The sequence below is a fragment of the Cyphomyrmex costatus genome, unplaced genomic scaffold, assembly GCF_001594065.2.
Source record: "Cyphomyrmex costatus isolate MS0001 unplaced genomic scaffold, Ccosl1.0 scaffold43, whole genome shotgun sequence".
In the NCBI taxonomy this organism is placed as follows: domain Eukaryota; kingdom Metazoa; phylum Arthropoda; class Insecta; order Hymenoptera; family Formicidae; genus Cyphomyrmex; species Cyphomyrmex costatus.
The window spans coordinates 2,032,581-2,046,269 of record NW_017278534.1 but is presented as its reverse complement, the minus strand read 5'-3'; the positions used below and the strand labels follow the sequence as shown (position 1 = coordinate 2,046,269).

Here is a 13,689-nt window from a genome sequence, read left to right as displayed (position 1 = left end):
CAGTAAATTAAATAAACATTGCTTGTATTAATTCGAGTGTGTAAGTAGAATTATTAATGTTTTGTGGTTTGATGACGTATGATGAAAAGACTTAGAAAGGTCAAAAGTTATGTAGAATTAATTTAATCGAAATTATCTTTGATTTCTCTCCATTGCAACTGAACTTTAATTAACTTAATCGACAATTAATTTATCAAATAATTTATTAATTTAATGATTTATGAACATGGATGAAAATTTGAATTTTTATTGTTTAATATAGAACAAAGATTAAGTTTCAAGAATAATGAATATATGTATATATTTTTTTCAAAAATATCTATTTCTACCAATATAGTTTTAGTCATGGTTTAGATGACTTCTCATATTTTTTTTTTTTTAATTACAGAAAGAAGTAAAAAATAAATTACACCGAGATTGATGCTAATTTACATTTGGTAAAAATAAACAAATAGAAGGTCTTGTGCACATATATATATAAAATATATTTAGAACAAGAATATATGGAGAAATATATGGAAACAAGAATAAATATATTGAATATTAAAAATAAGAAAAATAAGAATAGAGATTGAACGTAATGTATAATGGATAGTGTACAGATTGCAAATAAAAGATAAGACATTTATATGTGAGCAGAGCTCAAAGTTTAATCAATCGCCGATTAATATCCATTCTCACCAATTAGATTAACTTTAATCTCGCTACAACCAGAGAGAAATCTGAGAGAGGACACAAAGGCTTTTATCTATAATTCTGTAACCGCAAATGCCTTGCGCGTTACTGCCCTCTGAAGAAGTGGGTGTCAACTACGATATCCACCTTTATACAGCGCCCTGATGGAAATGAGTCGCTGAAATTGTTCAAATCTTTATTGATTTGATAGATTTCAGTTATTTCGGCGATTTCAGCGATTTATTTTCCTCGAGAGCGCCGTAAAAAAGTGGATATTATTGCATAGTTTACATCCACTTCTTTAGAAGGCAGTAATGCATGGCATGTGGTTACAGGAAAAATGCCCTCATGTCCTTTTTCAAGTTTCTCTCTGCTACAACTTACCCTTTATTTTCTATTTTCGAGAACTAGAAAAAGATGAAGAGCAAGTTGAGATTTAAATTAATTTCTATGTTGATGGAACCCAAGCTAACAAGTTATAGCATATTATAGATTTACTGATTCGACCGCTGACTCCGAGTCAATGATCTGTCCTTTTTAGCATGGTTTATTTAGCTCTTCTTTTGTAGCTCGAGTCAGTAAATCGAATGCGCTATTAGTCGAAATTTTTTTTTTGGACGAGCAACGCATCCGAATATCGAAAATGTCCAGTGTTTTGCAGATTCCGAATGCGCGGAGACGTCGACGCGGCCTAATCGAGCATATAGGGTGCACCCGAGGGAAACACGACGACGTGATTGGCTTTATCCACTCTCGATAAGGTGCGCGCGCAAGTCTCTGCGAGGTTCCGCGGTTTCGGAGTACGCGGCGCTGCGCCACCAGCTGCCATCTTGTAAGAGCTGCCTGCCCCGTAGTGTTTGGAGGTTTACTGCGAGACGGGAAGGCAGCTTCTCCGCCGGAGGCTGGAAGTGCTGCTGAAGTGGTCGGTGTTACGGTCCTTGGCAGTCCCTGGGCGTCCAGGTGACTGTCGCGCGAGGCCAGGGTACCATCGAGCCGCCAGCGGATCCTCCAGCGCGCCTAAATCCGTCGAAAGATGGTGAGTATCCACCGTTAACACCCTGGCCGGAGAAAGAGAGCGAGCGAGCGCCTAGATATTTATCCCGAGAGAGAGAGAGAGAGAGAGATAGCGCGCGCGCGCGCGCGCGCACTCTCTCGCTCTCGCTCGCGTCCCTTCGATTCGACGTCGCACAGCGTCGTCGTCTTCGTCGACGTCGTTGACGACAGTGACACCTCGTTGATCGCTTGATCTATTAAACACCGGCGTGTCTCCCGATACGCAGGATCCGCGTTTCAATCTGTACGAATCACGGTGAATGCGCCGACAGTCATCAACGACGGCGACGGCAACGTCGACGACGAGGAGCGACCTGTCGGAGCACCTCGTGTGTTCGAAAATATCCTTCGCGCCAAGTATTATCTCTCTTCCCCCGTTCATCTCCCTCATCGTCACTATCGCTTTCTATTCTTCATCGCGGAGTATTCTCGGAAACGATCTTGACCGTTGGTACATTCTAATGTAATCGTAATCATGGAGCGAGCACGTCGTGCATGTGTATATCCGGTATGCCGTGACTTCAAGAGGGATGAAAGAAAGTGAGGAGAGAACGATGTGGTCCTCGAGTCATCGCGAGCTCCACGCGGAAACTCCGAATTTCGAAGTTACCGATTTTAATCTCACTCTGGTCACGTATTGTAAAATGAATGTCGGAATGAATTGCGATCAGAATTACTCAATTGTTCCGTAGATTTCTATCGTGTTTTCTAGGGAATAAAGAATGATTTCGATCGGAATCCATTCCAACTTGTTCTATATGATAGATACCCTGAAGAGAAAAATTCTGAAGAGGAAAATCTTTTGAATTTTCACTCTTTAGAATGAGATTCCACTCCAAAAGGATTTGGAAGCTGAATCTCCCGATCACGAATTGTGTCACCGATACCATTGTTGCGGATGTAAACACGTTGGGGATTCATTCTCGCGGCATGAAAGATTGGAGTACGATCTCAGGTGAGATCTCCGCTACTTGTTCTCTCTCGCTCGCATCGTCCCTCTCGCTCTTCCCGCTCGCTCCACGCGGAGTCGAGACGACGCACGCCGTACGTGCTGTTCACTTATTTGGTTAGTTGGTTGCTTGTTTGTTTGCACTTTTGGCTGTCATCGCTCGTTATTTTCGCGAGAAAGAGAGAGAGAAAGAGAGAAAAGAAAATGAGAAAGATGAAAGAGGGGTACGATGGTGTCAAGTCCACTCGCGTCCTCTCCTCGGCTTTCTCACGTGCGTCGCGAACCCATCGCATGCTTCCTTGTAAAATTCACGTTAACTAAAACGTCGTGTCGCCACCGCCGCAGCAGCCGCCTCCGGCCGCTAGTCGATACTCCGCGTAGCTTCGCTCTCCTCGTCCCGACGCCGACCGGATGCCGATCACGCAGCTGCGCACGTCACGCCAAATCTTTGCGAGATCTGTCACTCGCAAGATCGACATCAATGGCTGTAGTAGAATTATCATAAGACTAGAAATTGGAGGGAAATGTCAGAGAAATTGAAAACGCTCAGGGAAAGGAATTTTTGCAAAATTTTCTAGAAAATTAAATTTCTTTGCTTTAAAAAAGTTTAATGCCTACATTACACCTCTACGCAGTTTTGAAATATTGCCAACTTAACAATTAAATGCAAGCAACATACAACATTAATAGTAATTTACATTGTTATGCTTTTTTAACAAAATACCTATTTGACGTTTCGAAATTAGGACAAAAATATAAAAAAAACTTTAATATTTTTGAAAGGAAAAATCATGAAATTTTGTCTAGACATTAGGGAAAAAATTATAGAATTTTAGGCGAGGAATTTGTGACAACTTTAAGGTAAAGTGATGCAATATCGAACATATTATTCTGAACAAAATAAAATTTGAATTTCCTAGATCTAAGTTTGATACTTCTCATTGTTTGGAGAATACTGAAGAGTACCAGGAAAAAAACTTGAACTTAAAAAATTCGATTTGAATTTTATTTTGTTCAGAATTGAATCCATGAAGTTGTACCACCTTGCCCTATCGAGTCTACATGTAGATCTCGGAAGTCTTTGAACAAAGAAAAAACAACATTGACACATTGCGATCCCCTTCGCTCTCGTGGTTGATCCCCACATCGGACGGAAATCCGGAGCTACCCCCGCGAGCTTCCGAGATTTGTCAGGGGCGGAAAAGGGACGAGAACAATTCAACGATGTGCGGAAACGCAATTTTGTACCATCTCTCTCGTTTCTATTCGGAAGATTGGCGGGAAAATAATGCCTTTGAGATTAGTATTTCTTGGAGAAGAGTCGCCTTTGAGAGCAGCGTTTTCGAGAGTTAAAATTTCTTCTCTGCGCATTTAATTGAAATTATCGGGTAACACTGCACAGGGTGGAAAGATGTAAAGAAGCGAATTATTATTGGATAGAACGCGCCGCGATAAAAACAATTCCTGCTGACTTCTACCACTTCACTGGAACACATACTTTAAAACTTTTAGAGTGAACCTCACTCTGAAGAGTGAAATCTCATTTTTAATGATTAAAATTTGAATTTTTTTTTCACTTTTTTTTCAAAACTCAATTTTCACTCCTTGGAGTGAAATGTTGCTTTAAAAATTTGGAGAGTACTTTTCCATGTATAATATTATTATACAGGATGAGGAAAAAGTATGGAAACCTCGAAAAATTTTAAAAAATATAAGTTTTCCAAAAAAATGTTTTAAATAAAAGTTGTAGGATTTAAAAAGGTCTATTCAATAGTCTCATCAGTTTGACCTTAGCTGGCGTCGTTGAGGTCAAGTCAAAGTCATCTTGAATTTTTTAAATGAAACACCCTATTTTTTATTGCATATTCTTATAGTCTTTCTCAATACCTTTACAAAACACTATAATTTTATTCATTTTGGGTCAGCCATTTCAAAGTTATTGAGTATTTTACAGTAAGAAGTAATAGACACCCGAAGACAAGGTCGGAGGATGATCCATCCAACAAAGGCAAGATCTAAAACTTTTATTTGACACATTTTTCTGTAAAACTTATATTTTTTGAGACTTTTCAGGATTTTCATACTTTTTCCTCACCCTGTATTATACTTAAAATAGTAATTTTGATAGTCTTTTTTAGGCGTTTTCGTCTCATTATGTGGCGATTCTTGTGTGACGAGTTTTCTTTTTAGACGGGGTGCTTTTGGCTATTTTTCCTTTTCTCAGTGGAGACATTATGGCATCCGACCCTTTCGGCGTCGAAAATTGACAACTTTATCGGCTCGTTTGATACTTTCGCATTTTCTCTTCGACCAGATATATTTTTTAAATCTCTTGGGTCGGAGCCAATAAATTGAATGAGATTCTTTGAGATGTTTAAGTGATGGCTAGAGAAAGAATATTGCAAAAATCAGCGGAAACCACGCATGTTAATATATTTTCTAAAACTTTAGAGCAAGGTTTGACCCTAACGTCAAAGAATACATATTGAGTACATATTGCCGATGTCGAAAATGATATGTGATGACAGCACTACAATCTTGTAATATCTTTTGACGTAATAGATTTACGGAAAAACTCAATCAAAGAATCATAAAGTCCTTGAACGTTCAATATTGTTATACAATTATTTATGCAACATTACTCTAAATTTTTTGGAGTAAAATCTCATTCTAAGGAATGAAAATTGAGCACCTTGAAAAAGAGTGATACAATTTTCAATACTTAAGAATAAGATTTCATTCTTTAGAATGAAGTTCTCTTTAAAAGTTTTGGATAGTATTGATGTTTCCTTTATAAACAATTCAAAACAAGTAGTCTGGAGACTTAATGCAGCCTCCAGATGATCAATAATATTGTGCAGTATCAACTATGTTGCCATTTGTGCTCTGTTTAGAGATTATTTTAGAGACTCAACACGGTAGGGCAAAATTTTACGCAATAAATGAACGAATTTTCCATCTCGAACTAAATTCTAATTCTTTCGACGTAAAGGAGAGCCGCTGTAACTAATTAACTTACCGAATATTTCTGCTGTATACTGCAGTGACTCATCAGTTAAATGGCTAAACAAACTCTGATAGTTCTTTAGCCGTCTTATGATAATTGTATGTATATGTTAATCTACGTAATGTGATAAAGTCGCGCATTTTAACTCCATACGAAAAGAAAAGGAGTATCTGTCTCGGAGTAGTTGTCGTTTCGTATCGGCTCTTCCATTCGAAGAAATTACAGGTGACATATATCGAGAAATACCGTAAACTTTCAGCCGCTTTTCCCCGTACTATTCACATTCTTGGTTCGCAATCGCGCCCCTCTCGCTCGGTGCTTCTAAATTAATGATCGGTATTTCTGTATGTATACAAAACGTCGGACGGCCGCTTTCAAATGTATTTCTGCGACAATATTGCCTGACGTATAATGAGACTTATGACAGGGATCGTAATATCACGAGTTTAGAGAAGCAAAGTCGGCGCTGAAAGAAAGAGAGAGAGAGAAAGAGAGAACAGCATCGCTCATTCATATTTGTACTCTGCTCTCTCTCTCTCTCTCTCTCTTTCTCGCGACAATTTTTCACTTTCGTTACTGTTTTTGCTTGTGCGTGAATACATTCACGGGGAACAACACTGTCATAGATTCGCGTTTCAAGAGAAGCAAACTGTTATCAAGGGATATTCCCGATAATGATGTTGAAAATCGTGAAGTAAAACAGTATCAGAGAAACAGTAAATAAGTAAATAGGAAATTCAACAAGATATAGGATTAATTGATTATTATACTTAATATATAAAATGTATTAAATTTAACGATAGCAAATGTAATTAACTTTGATTAGATATCTATGCTAGTAACTATTTGTTTAACTCTGTGGCACATGCGGGTGATAAGAAGTCACGGTGAAAGGATCCACTATATAGACTTTTCCCATTTCTCGCAATTGATTGTGTTTTTTTATTTTCTACTTTTGCAGATTTTCCATTTATCAAAAACGAACATATTGCATGGGACAAATCACGCCACATGATGATCACAAAAGCTTTGTTATTGCCAGTAAATTCTGTCTCGAGAAATCTCGAGATAGAGCATTGTCCTCCTAATTATAATTTCTGCGCGATAACAAATTAAAGGAAGAACTCATTTGATTTTTGTATAGAGCTCGACTTCGACCAGTGGTACGGAGGGGTCTAGTCCTGCCTCTAGCCCTGCCTCGGCCGCGAGTCTTACGATGGCTGCACCGAAATACGGTACGCTGGTACCGAACCGTATTTTTGTAGGTGGCATCTCGGCCAGCACAAGCGAAGCGGAGTTAGCTCAAGTTTTCTCGGCCTATGGCAATGTCAAGGCCACGAAAATTATATCGGACCGCGCTGGCGTATCGAAGGGTTACGGTTTCGTCACCTTCGAAACGGAAGAGGAGGCCAAGCGGCTTCAACAAGAGGTTCGTAATTAATAACGATATCCCTTGAAACAATCGATTCTAGTGAAACATTGAGCTGTTTCTTTATTCATCGTCTTTGCTTTTGTTTGTTCCAGGCTGAATGTATCGTCTTGAGAGAGAGGAAACTCAACATAGCGCCCGCAATTAAGAAGCAGCCCTTCTCCAGATCCTTTGACGGTAGTACCGGTTCGCCTCCTTCCGTGCCTACAAGTACTTACTACTACGCGAACGGTATGTAACTCTTCTTCTTCTTCTTTTTGATTATGGATTTCCGACGCCTTGAGTCACATTTATTATGGTTTAAATCTTTCAGTTTATTACCCGACACTCTATTCTCTAATGGATAGTATCTTGTTGTGCCAAGTTATTTTGAATTTGTGTGATTTGGATATTTATAGTTTTGACTACTTATGTTTTGGTTACGAGATATCCTTTCACTTAAAATTTTATTTTTTTCACACTTGTAATTAATAATAAATATGTAAAAATATTTTTGTACTAACATGTTATAAATAAAAAACAAAACTTAATATTAAGAAAAGAATTTTAAGAAAATTCTATAAAATTTCCTATTGTATTTTATATAGGAATGTTTACATAGCTGATTAAAAAATTTTCTTTAAAACTGATCCTGTTTCATTGCAATTCACAGGGAGCCTTCGAGATACTTTGCATATATTTTTCATACAACAATATTACGGACGATTGAAGAGTGCAGAGATCGTGTTTCTAATTTCTCTCCTCCTTTGCCTGTATAGGTATGGGTCTCGCTTATCAGAATGGTATGACATTCTATAACACGGCAGCTGCCGCACCAGCGACTTCCATCGCTCCACCTACGGATCCAGGAACGATTTATCAAGCCACAGGAGTGTTTGGTAAGCATTACTCACTACATATATATAATCTTACAATCTAGAAATGGTTGCAATAAAACCTAAGAAATTCTAAGAATTTTTATTTATCGGTATATTTAAGCAAAATATTTGAGTGATCGAATGTTACGAGTCCTTCCTGTAATACAGTCTTACAGAGTCTTGTACTAGATCAAGATATGATCACGCTAATCATTCATTCATTTCGTTTTATAATCATTAGTTTATTTTACAACAAGATGCGATTTAAATTAATTAATTTTTACTTACATACCCAGGGCCTCAAGCCGCTACCGGACATCAAACGTTCGCTCCTGTGATGTATCCATGTCCGGCCCCATCATTGTATATGCCACAACAATATCAATATTCTTCTATGCCGGTATGTAAAATAATATCGATTACTGCCCTGGCCATTTTTTTTAAATTTCTACGTCTTTGACTCTCCGTTTAGATGCTCGTGGGTTTCCCTCACACGTACATATAGATCCTAGCATAAGATCCTGACCGTCTTTGTCTGTATTTTGTATTTTTATTAAACGGTACATATCGGTTACGGTTTGACAGACAAACGGTCTGATGGGAGAAGCCATACCACCGGCGTTTCTACCCAACCCTCAGCAAATGCCTACTTACGTCCTTCTCGACGCTATACAGTATTGAGGTCTAAAGGTATAAGGTCTAAGCTAAACGACTAGCATGTTGCTCTTTTTGAGCATTTTACTTTTCTTTCTTTCCCTTTTCCGAGTCTTCCGATGCATGGCCTGTTGATGCATGCTCTAAATCCTTTTTTTTTTGTTTCACGATCTGTATTTTGTACTCATCGGCTCATACTAATTTTAAGCATTCACATTTTCCCGTAATACACAATATTAAATTTAAACGTACAACGAAAATTAGGAGCATACATTTAAAAATATGTATGAGTATATAACAAAGAGGAAAAATTAAATAATATATAATACGATTGATATAGTTATAAATATAATATAATTCTCTGTAATAACTAATTATAAGGAGTTATAAATATAATAAAAAATATAAATATAACATAATAAATGTGATAGATTAATCAATATATAAAAATAGATAGAAGATAAAGAAGATAAAGGTGACATGGTAAATGTGAATCATAATATAATTTCGATGAAATGATTATGACGATATCGATAATAGGATAACGGTATTTTTAATTGTGTTATAATGATAAATACGTAATAATCATCGTTGCAATCATTTAAAGTAAAGTTATAGTAATAAAAAGAAAGATAAATAATAGACTATCGATAAATTTCAATATCGTTTAAACGTATAATATCTTAGATTTATTTATATGGCTCTAATTCCCTCCCTCCCTCTCCCTCTCTCTCTCCCCCTCCCCCCCTCTCTCTCCCTCTCTCTCTCTCTCTCCCTTTCTCTCTCTCTCTCTCTCTCTCTCATTCCCTTTTTTCTTTTTATTTTCCAACTTGTTTTAATTTTTATTACAATTCTTATTGATATATTGTGATTAAATGTTATAATGGAAATGTCAAGGTGCTTGTTGATTTTTTATCTATTCAGCATGGTTATTTTATTTCTCGTATTGCTTGTTTTATTTTTCTAGAATGACACGAGTTGCACTTAACGTAACTGAGAATCTGAATTACATGCGATCGTTTCACACGTGAAGCGCGTTATTAAAATAATGTTGTATTTTAACAGGCAATTTTTTTTCTCTCAAACTCTTTAAAACTTTATTACTCAAACTCTTTGAAACTTAGAAGAATACAGATATGCAAAAAGCTTTATAGATTATTAACGATGAAATTATTATAAGCATGTATGTAATGTAGATTTAGGTCGTTTAGGACGATTCCTTCTTCCTTATGCACATGAAATGCAAGTGAAGTAAAATAGTTTACTTTGCGTGGATGTTGATAAATTGCAAATAATTACGCCATGTAACGATTAACGCTTCACCAGTGTATTAATTGATTGTTTGACTAGTTTCTTACGCACATTATGATCTTTTCTAACTTGGAATGATCTAGGAAATTATAGGTTGTTATTTGATATGGAAGCACTATACAAATTGAAATATCTTTTAATCATCTTTGCTTGACTATGGTTACATTTATTTATTTGTTACTATCATTACAATAAAACTGTTCTTGTGAATGTTTGTTAATTACGATTCCATCAATGGGTTTTTATTTCTTTAAATTAAAATAGTATATAAAAATGATAACAGTATTAAATTCTGATGATTATGACATTTGCATATATGAGAATAATGAATTTATTTCATTCATATTTAAAACATATTTTTATCCATACCACAATATAACTTATACGAAAAATAAGTTCATAAATTTTTTAATACTATATATATATATATATATAGTATTTGCAAAGATTTATATATGCGTGTATATAAGATTTATATATCATGTATATTGTCTTGAATAAATAATATGGGATTATTGAAGTACATTTCTATTTTGCTTGTTGACATGCGTTAAAAGAGGGATTGAACTGATTAGAGTAAAGAAATGAAACTCAATAAAGGATTGACCAACATTTACGAGAACGGCTGTCATAGATGTGATTCTACGCGAGAAGATTGGTATTCATGTGTAAAGCGCATTTCACAATAACGAATATCTAAAGGTTTTTCCATTTCTGTCTACAGTACGAACCGTACTACACAGGAGCGGCCGCCGGAGCACCTCAGTACTTGTACGCTACTACTGGCAGTTCGCCAAGCAACACGAATGGTGGTGGAAGTGGCAATAGTTCTGGCAGCAGTGGAAATAACGGTACAGGAGCTACCAGCCCGCCGACGGGTCCACCGCCACCTCTCCCACCGCCGCATCCGACGCACTTTTATGCTCCTGCCGCGCCTGTTCCACATCATCATCCACCTGTACCAACGGGCCCTCCTCCCCCGGCACAGGTGGACCATCTGTACTATCCCTTTGCGGCTGGCCCGCATCCCGCGCCGCCGTCGCACGCACCTATGGGACTGACTGAGCAGCAGCTGTTGTTGTACGCTACGGACGCTACTTCATGCCAGCAAACCTCTGCATCTGATAGCCAGACTGCTCCACAAGAGGTAAGTTCTTCTCTTGTTTAACTGCAATCAATAACTTCTCGACTAATGCACGTTTAGCGTTCTGTCTTCGCGATGTGTCTTTGGCGCCACTTCCAAATTCCACGAAAATATAGCTGCTCGCTGTTGAGTTATTATTATTTCTAAAACAGTAATGCATGCGTTAGTAGTCATTATTAATGAAACATCGACGGTTATCGTGATAAAGATTTATTTATTACACTGAGATCAGAATTATACTCAATTACGAGATCAATTATAATAAATCGCCATAAATGTTTTTTGTTAAATGCACGTTTCATCAGGCAATGTATTGAGTTAGGCAGGTACTATTTTATAAAATAAAATCGTAGGATTCACGTCCGACGCCAAGCCACTCGGAGCAACCGCACAGCGAAGTGCAACAGGCTGCTTCAGGCTCACAGGCAACACCTCTGCTGCCCCTAATGCCCGTCAAATTTCCTATGTCCGGTCGTTACCATACTAACTACCATCCAATCACGATACACACGTCGCACAGCGCGCAAAACGACAGTGAGGACTGCACTGCCAGTCCAATGCACTGTCGCATCCTTTATCATCCAACCGTATACATTCCACACACGCACCCGCCACCGCCATATACACATCATAATGCGTCTGGTACCGCTAGTCTTCTGCCGACACCGTTCTCGCCCTCACTGCATCAGTCCGGTTACGACAACAACAACGCGAAGACCTACGGCCACAATTCCAGAGATTGCAATAAGTACTCGAGTGGTCAGGGTAACAATTTACGCGGCCAGGGGGGTCAGAATCATAACTATTCGTTGACACATCACAATATACACGCCAAGTCGCAGAATATACACGGCGGTACACAGTCATACAACAAATGTAGCGGAAACGTGGCGGACGGGTCGCACAAATATCCGACGATAGCGGTATCATCGCGTTTGCCGGTGCAGTATAATAGGAGAACGGCTGGATCGAACGTGGGCTCGTCGGCGATCCTTAGGTCCGGCGGTGGCTACGTTTCGAATCAGGCTGCGCACAAGATCAATCACACTACGTCCAACTACTCGTATGCGACGAACGGACGCGCGAGGCACTGCGGTGACGATCAATATTACGAGATTACTAAATCGTCGATGACCGGTGGTTATGGCTCGGGTCGTAAGAATTGCCTTTCGAATAATAACAATTATAGAGGAAACGCGTCCCGATTGAACGTACACGAAAACAATAACGGTCGGCCTAACAACGATACAACTCAGACGGACAGCGCCGTCGTCGTCACGAGCACATCGACGACGCTGTCATCTTGTCTGTCTCCATCCGAGCGGATAAACACGGACGCGTCTAACACTCAGGAGAAACCGGCGAGCCCACCGCCAGCTCCATACTCACCCATGACACGGCCTCTTCCAACTCTCTCCCCGCCCACTCTTCAGGTCCAGTTTTATGCTCCGGCTCAGAATCGTTATCAGCCATCTTCCATGCCCCTGTCTCAAACACAACAGCAGCAGCAGTCCACTGGCAATCAACGCAGCCGGTATTCCGTCGGCCAGGCGCTATCGTCCACCAATCGGAAGCCGTCCGACAAATATTCAAGCACCACCGGCTCGCAGACGACGATGCTGCGGCAGTCCAAGTACAAGGTCAACGGTATAATGCAGACCACAGCCACAGCGGTGACGAGCAAACTCACCGACGATGCTCTAGGAGGCGCCGGCGACGGTCCTGGAAGGTTACCGATAACGCCACCCGGTACACCGCGAACGGCTGGCCATCCGGCAGCTGGCGATCAGAATCAACTGAACGACACGTGCCATCAGATGCAGGCGCTGACTCTATAGACGCTTCCTACCTTCCTTTTCTTTGTTCTCTTTGCCCTCTTTGTTGTCTTCGTAATAAAAGTAAATGTTTATCTTAGAAAAGTCGAGGAAGACCATGCGCGACCTAAGACGACGGCTGCAAACTGTGAAAAACAGTACAGAAATTAAGACACGCGATATACATACATAAATACACACTCATAAATATTTATATGTATATATATACATATATATATAAATACATACATGCTACGGTGTAATTTCTCTGGTGATCTCAGACTCGACATGCTAAAGACATTCTGTAGAAATAAAATCTTTCCTAGTTCGATCGTCATGATCGGTCGAACGGGATCTAAATGAAGAATTATCATGTGAGCACATGCAAAGAATGATATATTATTAATTATATGTGTGAAGGGAAAGAAGAAGGTAGATGTATCTAAAAAGAAACTAATTGTTCTAGATACAACTACCTTTTCTCTACTGTAGCAAAGAATTAACAAAGATAAAACTTCTATCTTAACGCATACACACAGAAATACACATATACACACAGATATATATTATACGTACGATACGTCATTTACATAAATACATACATATATATATATCTACGTTATATAATATACATATATATATATATCTATTACAGTATATCCAATGTTATATGCGTGATAGGCTCGACAAACCATGAATCTCGCGAGCAAGGCTAGATTAGTTAGCAAAGATAGAACCGAAAGAAAAAAAAAAGGAGAAAATAACGTTGTTATCGTACAAAGACGATGTGTTGTCA

At 38.7% G+C, this 13,689-nt stretch overlaps 1 protein-coding gene across 1 annotated transcript; it reads left to right on the top strand.

The window, feature by feature from the left end:
• Positions 1 to 1,557: 1,557 nt before the first annotated feature.
• On the top strand, positions 1,558 to 13,315 carry LOC108777452 (atrophin-1). Its single transcript, XM_018544362.1, has 7 exons — positions 1,558 to 1,711; positions 6,829 to 7,113; positions 7,209 to 7,344; positions 7,872 to 7,991; positions 8,267 to 8,370; positions 10,660 to 11,082; positions 11,433 to 13,315. Exons 1-7 carry the CDS (start codon positions 1,709 to 1,711, stop codon positions 12,915 to 12,917), a joined length of 2,556 nt encoding a protein of 851 aa, XP_018399864.1. The 5' UTR covers positions 1,558 to 1,708; the 3' UTR covers positions 12,918 to 13,315.
• The last annotated feature ends 374 nt before the right edge of the window (positions 13,316 to 13,689 follow it).

Bases quoted from the DNA above. Each gene is read 5' to 3' on its own strand.
- LOC108777452 (XM_018544362.1), top strand. The intron at 7,345-7,871 runs GTATGTAACTCT...TTGCCTGTATAG, and splicing joins TACTTACTACTACGCGAACG to GTATGGGTCTCGCTTATCAG. The intron at 7,992-8,266 runs GTAAGCATTACT...TTACATACCCAG, and splicing joins TCAAGCCACAGGAGTGTTTG to GGCCTCAAGCCGCTACCGGA.